Here is a 17,492-nt window from a genome sequence, read left to right on the forward strand (position 1 = left end):
GCTTAGCAGCATGAGTTACAGCTGTAATTGTAACTAAGTTGAGGACCATCTGTTTTGTGTTTGCATTCTTTTCTTCCTAAGCTCTGTAGTAGGGAGAAAGGCGAGAAATTTATTCAGTGGGTTTTCTCCCATTTTACCGCCTTTCTTGCAACAGTTGTTAAGTGAATCGGTGCAGTTGTTAAATTAGTAACAAGGCTGTTAATTGAATCTGGCTTCCCTATTGACTTTGCTTGCCAGAAAGTTGCAAAAGGGGATCACATGACCCCGGGACACTGCCACCATCATAAATATGAACTTGTCGCCAAGCGTCTGAATGTAAATCAGGTGACCATAGGGATGCTGCAGCGGTCATAAGTGTGAAAAATGGTCATAAGTCACTTTTTTTCAATGCTGTTGTAACTTTGAACGCTCGCTAAATGAACCATTGTAAGTCGACGACTGCCAGTATTGATGATCTGGATCTGGGCCTCAGTAACGGACACCTGTCTTGAGGAAAATTGGAATTAAATCCCTAAAGGTTTAGATACAAGGCAGAGATTTCCTTGATCTGTACAGAATTGTCTTCACTGGCATACCTCTAAAACCGAAAAGATTTTTTTTTATTTTAATCCGATTTATATCCCGCCCTTCTCCGAAGACTTAGGGCGGCTTACAATTTAAAGCACAAATCAATGTGCTTAGCAATAGCCTTCATTCTATGTATATGCCTGCTTATTAGGGATTTCAGCCCCCCCCCAAGCGGCATTATTACAAAGTCAGCTTATTGCCCCCAACAATCTGGGTCCTCATTTTACCTACCTCAGAAGGATGGAAGGCTGAGATCAACAGCAAAGAATAAAAGTTGACTTTTCCCCTCACAAGTGCAATGGTAAGCTGAAGCCACTTTCGGACACAAAGTCTTCTACTTCAGTCATAGCTTTTATTTAAAGGCAAGACATGCACCACAAGGCGACAATCCTATATTGACACTGACTACATCGGCAATATGGAACCATTCTCCATTAGCATCCAGAACGGGGGGAAATTTATAAGCTCACTACGTGAGAATTTTCGTACCATGTCTTGACTTTTCCAACACTGATTGTTGGAATTGTAGAATTCTGAGGGTCAGCTACTCATTTGTGTGTTCACACCAAGAGCTTTCCACCTGGAAACCGATTGGAACATCGTCATCATCAAATTCCGGAAGGGCTGCCCACAACATAACATACAGAGGACATCAAAATTTCAAGATTAGATATTATGTGCTTGTTCCACTGTAAGATCTCTAAGCATCTTACTAGATTCTCGGGAGGTCTCCAATTAAAACCGGGATGTTCTTGACATCTTACGATTTCAGTGCTTCATTCAGCTGTGCCGTTATTACAACAGGCCCATTTCCAAGCAAGGATGTAACACTCAAATATGTTGGCCAGATGGAAAAAAAAAATCTGTGTTAGTTCCGTTCCGTACGATTTGGGATTTGTTCCCCTTACATCCTTAGTGAAAAGGAGCAGGGTTTAAGGGAGGCAGAACATTACGTATAGCAAAACATAAATGTGCAACATGCACATGAAGAGACAGGTTTGGGTCGCTGGAACACCCAGCAGCCTTTTAAAATCAGGAAGGAAGAGGTGTTAACGCTGAGACATGCTTATCACTTTTGAAATGCCACGCGTAAAAGGAAACAAGCGGCGCTCTGCGCCAGCGAAACCACACGAACAATCGGCTCTCCATGGTACCTTCAAGTGCAATAGGTAAAGTACTAACCTGCATATAGATATAGAATGCAATTTTCCAGCAATTTGATCCCAGGGGTGGGGACAACAACCACCCCTTTCCCCAGCTTAAGTATGACAACCTTTGAGCAGCCATGCAACTCTTTGAGACCAGGATCAATCATGCCTTCCACATGCACACACATTCCAGTTGGCACAGCTTGCATGCTTGATTTAGTTAATGGTGCCTGGTGCTGGTTTTTCCTTCCTCTTTCCAAAACCAATCATTCGGAGAGCTCAAGACTGCGACCTGTTCAACTCACGGATCTAATCAATAGTCCGATTTCCCCAATGTGCACTCCAAACGAGAATGAAGAACGGAAGACTTTGAAAACCTGCAATCAGCTGTGATGCGAATAAAAGATGGGAGTTCGTAGCAGACACCCAAGACACGTTCCGTGAGGAACGTCTCCGGGGCTGGCCCCTTGGAACTGAACGGGAGGTGGGATTTGCATCCCACCGGCTGGAGAAGCTTCTGTTGAACTGTACCTCTTGAATCTTCCTTTTGAAAATCCAAAGTAATTAAGCTCGCCACGTTGAGAGCTTCACTTTGCTACAATCACAGAACTGGTACTTTTCCGTGGGGTTGAATTCTGTGTCATCGGGGAAGTCAAGTGCTCAATATTTCTCTTTTTTGGAGACTCTTGTATCACTGGCAGGAATGACGGTAAATGGTAAGGAGAATTTTCTCAGCTGCTCCTCTATCTTTCCCCATCCCTTCCTTAGTTCCTAGATGCAAATTTTAAGCAGAGGAAGGCAGGGAGAGTTCACTGAAAGAAGTTATGAGTCTGTAATACGATTTCTCATCGTCTGTCAGTCCTGCGTTGCCCGGCCGGATCACTATAGCCACGTGCATTTCTGCTTCTTCGGCAGCATCCGCTTCTAAAGGACACAAAGCGAGGCTCATTTAGACAACACTGAACCATCTACTTTCAGGGTGTCACCTGTTCTGTCCATGTACAGAGAGTCTTCGACTTACGACCTCAATTGAGCCCCAAATTTCTGTTGCTAAGCAAGACATTTTGTTAAGTGAATTTCGCCCCATTTCTTGCCACAGCTGTTAAGTGAACTATTGCAGTTGTTCAATTAGTAACACAGTTGTGAAGTGAATCTGACTTCCCCAGGTCTGAAGGTCACAAAAGGTGATCACATGACCCCGGGACACTGCAAACGTCATAAATACGAGTCAGTGGCCAAGCATCCAAATTTTGATCACGTGACCACGGGGATGCTGCAACACTTGTTTAAGTGTGAAATGTGGTCGTAAATCTTTTTTTTCAGTGCCTTTGTAACTTTAAACAGCCACTAAATCAGACATGTCAAACACAAGGCCCGGAGGCCAGATCCGGCCCGCGAAGTGGTTTCATGTGGCCCGCGAAGCCATCCTGGAAACAGTGAGGGAACGGCCCCCACTGCCTTGGCCCTGGCCCAGAGACCCTCCTTCTGCCAGAGACCCTCAGATCTGTCCCACTCCTGCCCAGGCCCCCATAGGCGCCCTTCATGCGAACGATGTAGAGCTGGCCACGCCCACCCAGTAGGCCATACGCACTCTGGCCACGCCCACCCAGTAGGCCACGCCCACCCTGGCCATACCCACCCGGCCCCCTGAGGGCAACCGCAATGCTGATGCGGCCCTCAATGAAATTGAGTTTGACACCCCTGCACTAAATGAACCGTTGTTAAGTCGAAGACTATCTGTACTTCCCATTTCCTTAGGAGCCACTATAGGTAGTCCTTGACTTGATGATGGGTCGCTTAGCGACCGTTCAAAGTTATGACGGACCACCTCCCAAAAGATACTTATGATCCAGTTCCAAGGTTCTCATGCCCCTCCCCCACGGTCACATGACTGCATTGTGGGTGCTCAGCATCCAGCCTGCATTTATGGCTGTTTGCAGTGTCCCGTGGTTATGTGACTGCGATTTATGGCTTGTTTGCTGAAGTGTCTTGGCAAAAGCACCCCATAGCGGACAATGGGTTTACTTAACACCTGATTCATTCACTTAATAACTGCGAGTTCATTTAGCATCCATGGTGATTCACTTAACAACCACCTCCCGAAAAAAGTTGTAAAATCGGGTCGGTCATGTGACGATCCAACTTTACAACCGTCACAACTTATAATTGTAATGGGCAGGCTCTATTCTAATCGTAAGTCTACCTGTAAGGGGCTTATCTATACAAGTGGGGGAAGGGGGAAAGCATATAGTAAAAAAAAAATCCCTACATTCAAACCGTTTCAGGCAATAATTTGGGGAGGGGAAAGCTTAATTTGACAGCCCCATCAGAAACAGAAACAATCATGTTACTCTCAAGTTTGCAAGTTAAGTTTTTTTTTAATGTGAAAATTAGTTAAAACAGGGATATTCTCCTTCCTTTTTGCAATTTCAAACCCCAGCAATGTGGAAGTCACACAGCAGACTTGAGTGGATCGCAGTTGCATTAAAATCTTGAAACCTGGACACATCTTCCCAAATTCCAGCTGTTGGTATCAAACATTAAACCAAATCAGCTTTAGGTCCAAAGCATCTCCTCTACAGCTCTCCCCTAAAGGGGGAATTACACAATTGTTTTTGTAAAACTTTGGTCCACATGGCTGTTGACCTTCAGATGTGCTCTCATCTTGCCTCTAGCACCAACTAGACATGTATCTTCTCACCACACCAGGGAGCCCTCACCAGCTTTTATTACCTTGAGTGACATCCGTCAAGAACAGTATGTTGTTTGTGGCACATCCAATGCTTGCAGCAATCCGCTGATAGCTCTCACTGTCAACTTTAGGTCCTATCTTGGTGTCAAAGTGACCATCAAAGAGCTGGAAGGTGGAAGGAGAACATTACAGAATAACATAGTTGGAAGGGACGTCCGAGGTCTTCTAGTCCTGCTCAAATAGCAAACCCTACTACACCATTCCAGACAAATGGTTGTCCAATCTCTTCTTAAAAACCTCCAGTGATAGAGCACCCACAATTTTTGAAGACAAGCTGTTCTACTGATTAATTCTCATGAAATTTCTCCTTATTTCTAGGTTGGCTCTCTCCTTGATTAGTTTCCATGCATTGCTTCTTGTCCTGCCTTCAGGTGATTTGGAGAACAGGTTGACCCCCTCTTCTTTGTGGCAGCCCCTTTTATACTGGAATACTGTCATCATGTCACCCCAAGTCCTTCTTTTCATTAAACTTGACATATCCAATTCCTGTAACCCTTCTTCCTATGTTTTATTCCCACAACAATTCTCTTGCGGTAATCTACATGGGACTTGCCCAAAATCAGTTGAGGAGTTTTTATGGCTAAGGACAGACTAGAAACTTGGAATTCCTATGATCCTAATCCAACACCTTAAGCACCACACCACAACGGATGTCTTTGTAATAATACTGTTGTTGTAGAGGCAGAAAATGCTATTATCTTTGGCAGGGAAACACTGGAAGACCGTTTATGTGGGCAGTTAGTTCATCATTTGATGCTTTTCCAAAAGCCAACTGGATTTTCTTGTTTGTTTTTTCCCCCTTGAAAACCTGTTGCTTCTCTTCCAAGAAACAGTTCTGACTGAATAGTAGCGAATGGAAGGATTTACATTCTTTGCAGTCATCTGGTCATTACTACTCTGAAACTGGACAGTCCCCTCTTGACAAGAGGGGGAGAGATACGGCATCATTTATCTCCTGTGTACAACAAAGTTCTTTCAGAAGTCCCAAGAATGTTCCGTACCCATTTACACTCTGATTCAGTGATTTGGAGGATACAGACAAAACCCCAAGTGACCTCAACAGCTCTCAAGAGAACCAATGACAGATCTTCAGAGTGCTGGCCAGGTGACTGGAAAGAATATAAATCCTTCCGCTCCTCACCATTCAAATCAGAACTGAAGAAGCTTCTTGGATGAGAAGTGAAATGTTTTCAAGGAAAAAAACACACAACAATGGATGCAATATTACAAAAAGAACATGTAGTTCTTCCTATGTTTTACTCCTGCAACGTTTGGAAAGCTTTGGAAAAGCACCCTTGGGACAACCATGACCTGGATGATTGAGAATCTCCACAGACATTTAGACTGTATATGTACCTCTAAAAGATCACCTTCTGTAGAGTTTCCAAATAAAAGCTTCTGCGCTTCCACACTCCCAGAGGAATAAATATACACCTTTCTTCCTGCTTCTTTCCACTTTTTCACTGCGGGAACAACATCCTTAAAGAACCTGGAGTAGGGAGGGCAAAGTATGGAGGCAGAATGGTTGAAGAGGCAATGAAACTTGCTTTCCTGTTTTATGACATCACTGGGAGCTTATCCTAATCGTGATCTCTAAGCAGCAAGCAATAAAAGGACTATTGAAAAGCAATTAAAGCATCCATGGTAAAATCAGATCATCATCAAATGTTCAAGGAAAAGCTGAGCAGAAAGATGGGCTTCCAAAGATGAAGAAAACAGAGCAAGGGGGTTTTGTCTTGTATAAATGTGGTAAAAGCATTTCAGAGACTAGAGCAAGGGCCTTCAAACTTGGTCCTTTTATGACTTGTGGAATTCTGGGAGTTGAAGTCCACAAGTCATAAAAGGGCCAAGTTTGGAGAGCCCTGGCCTAGAGTCATTGTAGAAAGTGCTAGTTTTTCTACAGGTAGTCCTCCATTTACAACTACAACTCAGCCCCAAACTTCTGTGGCCAAGCAAAACGGTAGTTGAGGTTTGTCCCATTTCACAACCTTTCTTGCCACACCTGTTAAACCACTGCAGTTGTTACGCCAGTAACGTGGTGGTTAAGTGAATCTGGCTTCCTCACTGACTTTGCTGGTCAGACGGTCACAAAAGGGGATCAATGTGATCCCCCAGGACACTGCAACCCGTCAGTTGCCAAGCAACCAAACTTTGTTCACATGACTGTGGGGATGTTGCAATGGTCGTAAGTGTGGAAAGCGGTCGTTAAGTCACTTTTTTCAGTACCATTGTTAACTTGAAGCGGTTGCTAAAGGAATGATAGTAAGTTGAAGACTACCTGTACAGGTAGTTGAGTTACGAGTGTAATGGAGCCTGTCCATTCCACTCATAACTCGAAACTCGTGGGAGTGAATCTCGTACCTCGAACGAGATCACTCCCTCACTCGTTAAGACGCACGGGGCTCGTTAAGTGAACAAGAGGTATCTCAGGGAGGGGAATGCCATGGAAGGCCTAGTAATGGAACAGGCCCCCAAGGCTTCCCTGACCCACTAAGATACCTCACGCGAGATCAGTAGTGTGAGATCTCGCCCCATTGATATTGCGTTACTCTAGGCCTCCATTCTCTGCGAACGCACTGAAGGCCTGGAGCAGCCAAGAAAGCGAAGGATCTCAATCTTCGCAGAGTATTAAAGGCCTGGTGCCTAGGGAGACCCGGGGCAAGGGGTGGGGAGGGAGGGAATAACCAGGGTGAATGTTGCAGTGTCCCTGCAGTCGCTCGTAAGGGCGAACGACTGCTGTGCCGCTGCAACGTTCGCAATTTTGAGACTTGCTCGTAAGCACTCGGCGGCGCTCATCACGTAACTTTGAACGAGCGTTAAGTGAACGCTTGTAACTTGGGGATCACCTGCATTAAGATGACCCACTGATAAAAAGAGCCAAACATTCCATCCCGGCCCTTTTTGATGACATCACATGACTGCATTACCTCTTTTGATGATGAAAGAAATTATGTATAAAGCAGCCTCAGCCATAAAAGAAGTCTGCCCACAACAAAGGACTACTTACTCTCCCTTTAAGCAGCCATTTTCGTAGGCTGCTCTCCACATGTGGCCCTGGAGCTGTTTCAAAGCTGTGGTCTTCCTATCCAAAGACATCTGCCAGAGGACATTGTCTATCACTGCCTGGATGACCCGTTCAACCTCTTCTTCTCCATCCCTGGTTTCCAGTGGGATAGGCACCACTCCCTCCATATGAGAGTCTTCTTCAGCCTAAGGAAGTCAAAACAAAAAGCAAGAAAGGTGATAGCTTAAGGAGGTACATCTGGCAGGACCCAGAAGAAGGGTCTTTTCTGTGGTGGCTCCCTCCTTTTGGAATATCTCCCTTTCAGAAATTAGATTGGCCTCCACGCTGACCTTTTCGTAAGGCCCCGAAGACTTGTTTTTTTTCCAGTGGGTCTGGGGAACCCAGAGTAGGATGGTCCCCATCAAATGGCATTAGCGCTTAGACTTATATACGGCTTCATAGTGCTTTTACAGCCCTCTCTAAGCGGTTTACAGAGTCAGCATATCGCCCCCAACAATCTGGGCCCTCACCTTACTGACCTCTAACTGTGTATAGTTGCATGGAGGTAGGTGGGTGGGTTATTGGTTTTTTTTTAAAAAATTATTTTATATACTGCGTTTTTATTGCTTGCAAGCCACCTAGACTTGCTAAGTGAATAGGCGGCTATATTCATTTTCTAAATAAATAAATAACATGTCAAGGGTGATGGGAATTCCAAGTGATGTTTCCAGCAGGGATGCAATGGAGAGGGGCCCCCCACTAAATAGTTCCTGGCTTCCACATAACTTCTTGTTTCTTCTTAGGCTGACATGCTCACCATTTTTATTTCCTGAGAATGCCAACAGCTACTTTCACCAATCTGGATATACTCCAGATGTGTGGACTTCAATTCCTGGAATATTTAATATGAACCTTGCTGGTTGAATTCTGGAAGTTGAAGCTCACATGTCTGCACAGGACCAAGCTTGGGAAGCATTGGCCTATGTCAGTTCCAGAAGCATTCCAGTAAATCACAGTAAGACCCAAGGGCTGGTGTTTTGCTATAATTCATGCCTTCTTGCGATGCAATTAGTTTTAAATTTTAAAAAATGCTATTAATGTCATTCAGCATAAGCCTTATTTTTAACTGTGTGATTACAGAATCGTAAAAAAACAGGTTTTTGCATTTTTGTTCTATGCCATTTCTGTGCAGGTCTGTATGCAATTTTTACATAGATTTTTTTTAAAAATGCACTTTCTACTAGACTTGTGTGACTTCCTATACACAACTCATGGTCCAGCCTTGTAACAACTTCCCACTCCTCTGGGCAAATAAAAATTGTCCCCGGGTGATCAGGTTTTGAAGGGAGGGGGGGAATCTTTCTTCCATACCTCATTAATGTATATATTTTTTTCAGCAATTTGGCAAGTCAGAATTTATGAGAGTTGGAGGTTAGTTAGGAAGTTGGAAGGAAAGAGAAGAAGAGGTCAGCCAATAGCAAGACGGATGGACCAAATTAAAGCAGTAACCGGTGCATCATTTGAAAACCTGAAGGACAATTGATCCCCGCGGAGAAAATCTATCAAGAGTCATATTGACTTGATCACTCAGAATAACAGAGTCGGAAGGGACCTTGGAGGTCTTCTAGTCCAACCCCCTGCTCAGGCAGGAGACCCTATACCACTTCAGACAAATGGCTGTTCAATCTCTGCTTGAAAACCTTCAGTGATGGAGCACCGACAACTTCTGGAAGCAAGCCATTCCACCGTTTGTTTTAATTGTCAAGGAATTTCTCCTTAGTTCTAGGTTGGATCTCTCTTTGGCAAGTTTCCATCCGTTGCTTCTTGTCCTGCCTTCAGGGGCTTGGGAAATAGGATGACCCCTTCTTTATTGTGGCATCCCCTAAAATATTGGGACATTACTATCATGTCAATTAATCAGGAAGTCGATATGGGTTATTTGCAAGTCTAGTATAGGTTCAGGTATTATACTTGGTGGCAATTTTAACTGGGTTTTATTTTCAGGGATAATTTAATCTTTTATTTGTCTTTTAACTTTGTATTTTATATTGGTATGATTTTAAAATGCCCTGTAAACCGCCCTGAGTCCTTCGGGAAAGGGCGGTATATAAATCTAATAAAATCTAAATCTAAAACCTAACCAGTTTTGGTTGCCATAATATTAAAAAGAGGTTGAGACTCTAGAAACAGAAAGAGCAACAGAAATGATTAGGGGAATGGAGGCTAAAACTACATGGGGCTGCCCTTGAAGACCACTCGGAGGCTCCAACTCGTACAGAATGCAGCCGCGAGAGTTGTGTTGGGAGTCTCCTGATACTCCCATGTTACACCTCTGCTCCATGAGCTGCATTGGCTCCCAGTTGTCTTCCGGGTGAGATTCAAGGTGCTGGTATTGACCTACAAAGCCCTACATGGCATGGGTCCGGAATACCTTGGGGAGCACCTGCGGCCAGCATCAACTTCCCTCCGCCCAGTACGCTCCCACAGAGAGGGCCTCCTCAGGGTGCCACCGGTCAAAGAATGCCGACTGGTGGCCCCCAGGGGGAGGGCGTTCTCTGTGGGCGCGCCGGATTTATGGAACCGTCTTCCGGTTGAGCTCCGGATGGCGCCCGACCTTCGCTCCTTCCGGCGCGATCTAAAGACGTATCTCTTTGAACAAGCTGGCCTGGCCTGATGGGATGGGGTTGGGTTTTTATTACTTTTAAATGTGTTTTAACCTATTTAAGAGTTCTGGGCACTTTTTAATCTTTTTTAATTTTTGTATTCTGTTTTTTTAAACATGTATTGCCCTGTTCACCGCCCTGAGTCCTTCGGGAGAAGGGCGGTATACAAATAAAATTAATAATAATAATAATAAAACATATAAGGAACGGTGGCTGGAATTGGGTATGTCTAGTTTAATGGAAAGAAGGACTAGGGGTGACATGATGGCAGTCTTCCAATATCTCAGGGGCTGCCACAAAGAAGAGGGAAGGGTCAACCTGTTCTCCAAAGTATCTGTAGGCAGGACAAGAAGCAACGGATGGAAACTAGCCAGAGAGAGATCCAACCTAGAACTAAGGAGAAAAAAATTCTTGACAATTGAAACAATCGGTGGAATGGCTTGCTTCCAGAAGTTGTCGGTGCTCCATCACTGAAGGTTTTCAAGCAGAGATTGAACATCCATTTGTCTGAAGTGGTCTAGGGTCTCCTGCCTGAGCAGGAGGTTGGACTAGAAGACTCCCAAAGTCCCTTCCAACTCTTGTTATTCTGTTGTTTTGTCATTCTGCCAATAACCAGACTGGCCTGGAAAGAGCCAGAGTTGTGTTAAGATAGGCAATAAATAAATAATGAAGAAGAGATGTCCAATGCTCTACCTGCTTTCTCAGTAGGCCAACATCTTGTTGGCACTCTTCTTCTTCCCAGTGGGTGTCTAGATAATCTCGAATGTTTTCTCTGATGTAAGGAAACAAAATATCCTGGGGACACAACAAAAACATATGGGTGGTTTAAGCTACTGTGGACATATGTTTGGAAACAACATCAAACCCTCAGGGCATCTTCAAAAGCATTGATTATCCAATACTGTTAATTTAGTCACTTCACCAAATCTATGCAGTCTAATTCTCCAAAGAGAAATTTAAATACATAGGTAGGAAAATAGTGAGAATACTTAGTCAGAACAAAGATGAAAAAGAGACAGAATCATTTCTGAGAGTAAATGTATATTACTAAATTTATTTATTTATTTATTTTAGTTATATTTATATACCGCCCTATTCCCTGAGGACTCAGGGCGGTTTACAGGGAATTAAAAATCCAAAATACAAAAATTAAGAACCAAATTAAAAAATATTAAATTGACCCTGTACTCAATTAAAAAGAACCCCAAATTAAAAATTTCTCCTCAGTCTGGGCCCGAGAGCTCGAAGAGCCAGGTCTTCAGGCCCCGGCGGAATGATCAGAGGTCGGGGGCAGTTCTCAGCTCCACTGGCAGCTGGTTCCAGAGGGCAGGCGCTCCCACCGAGAAGGCCCTATCCCTGGGTGTCACCCGCCGGCAATCTCTTACCGGCGGGACCCTGAGCAGACCCACCCTGTGGGAGCGCACTGGGCGAAGGGCGTTTGATGCCGGCAGCAGGTGTTCCCTCAGATATCCCGGACCCAGGCCATGTAGGGCTTTATAGGTGAAAACCAGCACCTTGAATTTCACCCGGAGGGCAACCGGAAGCCAATGCAGCTCACGGAGTAGAGGTGTTACATGGGAGTATTGGGAAACCCCCATTACAACTCGCGCGGCCGCATTCTGCACCAGTTGAAGCCTCCGAGTGGTCTTCAAGGGCAGCCCCATGTAGAGAGCGTTACAGTAGTCCAAACGGGAGGTCACAAGCGCGTAACTGTGCGTAGGGCGTCTCGGTCCAGATAGGGACGCAACTGGCGCACCAGGCGAACCTGAGCAAAAGCCCCCCTGGTCACGGCTCCTATATGGTCTTCGAAATTGAGCCGTGAATCCAGGAGGATGCCCAAGTTGCGAGCCCTATTGCCGGGGGGGTAACACCTCACCCCCCATCATTAACGATGGAATAACTTGGTTAACCCGAGATGCCAATATGCACAGCCACTCAGTCTTGGCGGGATTGAGACGAATCCTGTTTCTCCCCATCCAGACCTGAACCGCCTCCAGGCACCGGGACATCACGGCGAGGGCATCGCTGGGTTGGTTCGGGGTGGAAAGAAAAAGTTGGGTATCATCAGCGTACTGATGATACCCCACCCCAAAACCACGAATGATCTCGCCCAGCGGCTTCATATAGATGTTGAACAGGAGAGGCGAGAGAACCGACCCCTGAGGAACTCCACAAATGAGAGACCTCGGGGCGGATCTCTGCCCTCCTGTCAACACCGACTGCGAGCGGCCCTGGAGGTAGGAGGAGAACCACCGTAGAACGGTGGCTCCCACTCCCAGCCCCCTGAGACGCCGCTGTAGGATACCATGGTCGATGGTATCGAACGCCGCTGAGAGATCTAATAGGACCAGGACAGAGGAGCAACCCCTGTCCCGAGCCCGGCAGAGATCATTCACCAGCGTGACCAATGCCGTCTCCGTGCTGTGCCCGGGCCTGAAGCCTGATTGGTACGGGTCCAGATAATCAGTTTCCTCCAGGAACAGAGGGAGCTGATGCGCCACCACGCTCTCAACAACCTTCGCCAGAAAGCGAAGGTTGGAGACTGGACGGTAGTTGTTTAAAACAGCCGGGTCCAAAGCAGGCTTCTTGAGAAGGAGTCTCACCACCGCCTCCTTCAAGGCGGCAGGAAAGACACCCTCCTTCAAGGAAGCAGTTATTACTGCATGGAACCAGCCTCGTGTTCCTTCCCGAGCCGCATAAGCTAGCCAGGAGGGGCACGGATCCAACAAACAGGTGGTGGTGCTCAGTCTCCCCATGATCCTGTCCACATCATCAGGGGAAACAGGGTCGAACTCATTCCAGATAACGTGCTCAAGACCGCCTGATTCCTCCACATTAGACTCTGCCCAGTCAGAGTCCAAGCCGGTCCGGATCCGAGCGATTTTGTCCGCCAGATGATGACTAAACTCCTCGGCTCGTCCCTGCAAGGGATCCTCTCTCACCTCCTGATTAAGGAGGGAGCGAGTCACCCTAAACAGGGCGGCTGGGCGATTATCTGCGGACGCGATAAGGGCGGCAAAGTAGTTAGACCTCGCCGTCCTAAATGCAGGTATTTTTTTTTTTGCAAAGGGGTCAGTCTTTCATTGTTAAAAAAACAAATGAAGAATCTGTTCGTATTGTGCACATGGTCTCAATATGCGATAACGAATGTGATAGTTTTTAAGGTTCCTGATTGATTTGGCTGCAAAAGCCCCACAATTCTTAATAAATTCAAACAGGCCCAATGGGAAAAATTTGACCTACAGGTTGACTTACAACCACAATTGGGACCTGTTGCTAAGCAAGGCAGTTATTAAGTGAATCACAACCAATTTTATGACCTTTTTGCCGCTGTTAAGCAAATCATTGCAGTTGTTAAGTGAATCACGCAGTCATTAAGCGAATCTGGGTTTCCCCATTGACGTTGCTTATTGAAATCCAGTTGGGAAGGTCTCAAATGAATCATGATCTGCTGTAAATTACAGGCTGGTTACCAAGCACTCAAATTCTGATCACCTGATTGTCAGGATGATGTGATTATAAATAGGCAGACTGGAGACAAGTAACTTTTTTCAGCGCCTTTGCAACTTTGAACGGTCACTAAATGAATGGCTGTAAGTCAAGGACTTCCTGTATGCCAGTGATGTGAGACAGATTCCTCCGTTATACTTTTTTCTGCTCCAGCAGACCATGTGCCTTTCAATTAGCTGCATAATTAAATGCTGAATCAGCCACAGTAAGTGCTATTCTTAAACATCAAAAAGAGGATAATTTGAGGCACAGCTACATGAGATAGAACTAAATTAAACTAAGATTGATCATGTCTGCTAGATCTCCATGTCCTGGTCTACTGGGCTTGCTAAGTGACCATGATGTGACCTTCATGTTAAATAAGTAACGTATGTTAAGGTTGGTTGCTCGGGCTCGAAAAGCAAATCATGGGGAAAATTAACTATATAAAAGAGACCTTCTTAAAGTTATTAAGGTCAATTGAAACAAAGCCCCGTTTTGTGCAACCAAAAATGATAACCTCCATCTCTGCTTGACTAATTGTGCTAAAGACCTATTCGTGCATTGGACTGCAGCAAACACTACTTTGGTGGTAGATGTGAGATGTGTTTTAAGTAGTTTTCGAGGAAAGGAATGTGATTCACTCTCTCTAGAAAGTTACCTTGAAACAAATTCTATACCAATATGCATTCTCATCCAGAAACTCTAGATCAGGCATGACCAACTCGTGGCCCATGGGTCACATGAGACCCTGGACCACTTGTAATGCAGCCACAGAAGATATAAAATGTAAACAAATAAAAATAAAGGAAGTACACAAACACAAATTGGCCCACTACAATTCCTCTTCACTCAGTGTGGCCGAGGTAAGCCTAAAGGTTGGATAACGGTGATCAAGCACAGGGGTCTTCAAACTGGGCCCTTTTATGACTTGTGGACTTCAACTCCCAGAATTCCTCAGCCAGGCACTCTGGCTGAGGAATTCTGGGAGTTGAAGTCCACAAGTCATAAAAGGGCCCAGTTTGAAGACCCCTGTGCTAGATGCTTATGCGGAATAGACCTTCTGGAAGGAAAGATGATAAAAGACAGAACTCTTTAATTTAGCAACAACTTATGAGCACAATGGAGACCAAAATGTTTGCTAAGCAAAACATTTGCTAAGTGAATTTTGCCCCTTTTTAACCTTCCTTGGCACAGTTGTTAAGTGAATAACTGCAGCTAAGTTAGTAACATGGCTGTTAAGTGAAATCTGGCTTCCCTGTTGACTTTGCTTACCTCGTGGCTTGACTACTGCAATCAGCTCTACATGGGCTGCCCATGAAGACCACCTGGAAGTTTAAACAGATCGAGAATGCAGCAGCGCAGGCAGTAATGGCCACGCCTCAGTACGCCCATGTAGCTGCACAGGTTGCCAGTTTGCTTCCAGGTACGGTTGAAGGTGCTGCCTATTAAGCCCTGCCTGGCCTAGAGCAGGGGTAGGCAACTTTGGCTCTTTTATGATTCGTGGACTTCAACTCCCAGAATTCCTGAGCCAACATGGTTCAGTTTGGAAACCTCTCCCTTTCCCCTCAGCATGGCTGGCTCAGGAATTCTGGGAGTTGAAGTCCATGAGTCATAATGGTCTAGGCTGGTTACTTGAAGGAACACCTAACTCCAATAGTATCTATTGGACCTGGAGTGTCTTCTCCATAGCAGTACCTCCCCCACCCCCATCACATAATCTGTATCAATTGTGCCATTGTGCTGCAGTCCATAATTATTTCTTCATAGTTGTTACTGTGACTTTTTCCCCGCTAAATGGATGGGGTTACTTCAAGGTGGATTGCAGTGCAAAGCATGTGCTAAGTGAAAAGGCTGCATACTTTGCAGACCCTAGAAAGAAAATAACAGCAGATCCCACTTAGAATATTATTGGAAGAAAATCCTCCTCTAAGCAGAAAGTGGGTTCTTAGCTATTATGTCTTCATGTCTTTCCAGGGAGCAAGCCCACAGCGGCACTGCAATTTATTGCCCCATAAACCTGCACTGGGCTGTTCTGGTACTTAAAAAGTCAACGTAGTTAATGTGTTAAGACTGGTACTGGAGAGATCCAGGTTCAAGTCCACCCACAGGCATAGGAGGCACTTTCTGTCAGTTCAATTTATCTCTCAGGATTGGTGTTGTGGGGGAAAAAATGGGAAGGCAGATATAAAACATAATTTAATCGTTTGTTCCATTGAAACGCAACAATATTGGCTTAGAATCTCAGACTGAAATACGCGACTAAGGTATCATTTAATAATGCTTTACTAAATGTCTCAGAGTTGGCTGGTTTCACACAAGACACTGCATCAAATCATAGCCATCTGCCCATCCAAATTTTGCATAGATTAGTATAGATCATCAGAAAATATTCAACTGCATAGCAAATATGAGGCTTAAAAGAGAATCTTTACAGTATATAACACAAAAGATTTTTTTTAAACAACACACGACTACCGTAATTCCATCTTCTCTTACATTACAGCTACCAAACAGTTAATCATTTACCCTAGAAGTTAGATTAATTTCCTTCCCCTGTCAGAATGGCTTTACAGGAAACCTGCACACACTCAACCCAGCACTTTTTAGAAAGAACAGAGTTAAACAATGAATAGTGTACTGTCTCCAGTTAAAAAACATAATCCTACACCAGTAGTTTTTCAACCTTGGCAACTTTAAAATGGGCGGACTTCAACTCCCAGAATTCCCCAGCCACCAATGACACTGTCCTACTCATCCAAACCACAGGAAATAGATACAGACACAATTTACATCCTGCCTTTTATTTTGTACCACTCAACGCAGCTGTACTAATGCTCTTTCTTTTTCAAACAAAAAACAGACCTGCAAGGTAGGCTGGGCTGAGAGAGAGAGAGAGAGAGAGAGAAGGGGGGGGGAGGGATTGATTCAAACTAACCCAGCCAGTTCAGTGCTTAAGAGAGGAAAAGAACAGAATGGAGCTGGAAGGGACCTTAGAGGTCTTCTAGTCCAGCCTATACCACGGAATTCAGAGTCTGCCGGGTTACAGCCCAGCATCTACACTAAACTGGCTGCGCCCTCAACACGTTTGGGGCAAAATCCTCACGTTTCTCTGGAAAAAAAAAAGGCGGCCAGACTGAAGGAAATGCTCACCCAAGAGAAAATACCGACAGGCGTTCAGTTTAGGCAGGGCAAGAGGCAGCTTCCCGCGAGAGGAAGACACGGGTTTTGCAATAGCCCAATCCACACACGACCACCACCACCACCACCACCCCCCCAAAAAAACACCCCAAGAGGCACCTTTCCTACGAGCCTGGGAATCGCAACGCAGGCAGCTCACCTTGACAAACGTGATCGGAGTGGTCGTGCCTTCTACGTCGAGCAAAAAGACGCTGACTTCCGCGGGGACCGTGAACCCCACCATGATGTCCCCGGCTGGAAGCTGCCCCGATCTCCGCGAGTCCCGATCTCCCCGGAGGACATACGCGAACCAGGAATTCCCGGCGATCGGGTCCGCTGCGCCGCAAAAACCTCCCCCGGCAAGCTCGGGAGAGGGAATTCAGACAAGACAGCAGCGGCGGCGGCGCCACGGTCTTTCGCGAGCACGAGCGGAGGGCGGAGACCCACGTGGCTGGAAGCGGAGCCGCCGCAGCACCCGGATCGCGCCGCTCTGATTGGTGGCCAGAAATGGGGTGGCGGGGGGGGGGGAAAGATAAAATGTATGTATGGGGGGGGGTTTGTAATCGCCTATGCCAGGGGTAGGCAACCTCGGCTCTTTTATGACTCATGGACTTCAACTCCCAGAATTCCTGAGTCAGCTACGCTGGCTCAGGAATTCTGGGAGTTGAAGTCCATGAGTCATAAAAGAG

General features: G+C 45.6%; 1 protein-coding gene across 1 annotated transcript; it reads right to left on the reverse strand.

Annotated features, from left to right (window-relative positions):
* Positions 1–41: 41 nt before the first annotated feature.
* Positions 42–17,287, reverse strand: ENOPH1 (enolase-phosphatase 1). The gene is made up of 6 exons (XM_083367202.1): positions 16,964–17,287; positions 10,828–10,929; positions 7,475–7,677; positions 5,824–5,956; positions 4,449–4,572; positions 42–2,639 (listed from the first exon to the last, which is right to left on the reverse strand). Exons 1-6 carry the CDS (start codon positions 17,045–17,047, stop codon positions 2,500–2,502), a joined length of 786 nt encoding a protein of 261 aa, XP_083223328.1. The 5' UTR covers positions 17,048–17,287; the 3' UTR covers positions 42–2,499.
* Between the last annotated feature and the right edge of the window lie 205 nt (positions 17,288–17,492).

The sequence above is a fragment of the Vipera ursinii genome (genome assembly GCF_947247035.1).
Source record: "Vipera ursinii genome assembly, chromosome: 7".
Lineage (NCBI taxonomy): Eukaryota > Metazoa > Chordata > Lepidosauria > Squamata > Viperidae > Vipera > Vipera ursinii.

Bases quoted from the DNA above. Each gene is read 5' to 3' on its own strand.
- ENOPH1 (XM_083367202.1), bottom strand. From the start codon at position 17,047: ATGGTGGGGTTCACGGTCCCCGCGGAAGTCAGCGTCTTTTTGCTCGAC. The intron at 4,573-5,823 runs GTACATATACAG...TCCACCTTCCAG, and splicing joins CAGAAGGTGATCTTTTAGAG to CTCTTTGATGGTCACTTTGA. The intron at 2,640-4,448 runs GTAATAAAAGCT...TGTGTCCTTTAG, and splicing joins CTTGACGGATGTCACTCAAG to AAGCGGATGCTGCCGAAGAA.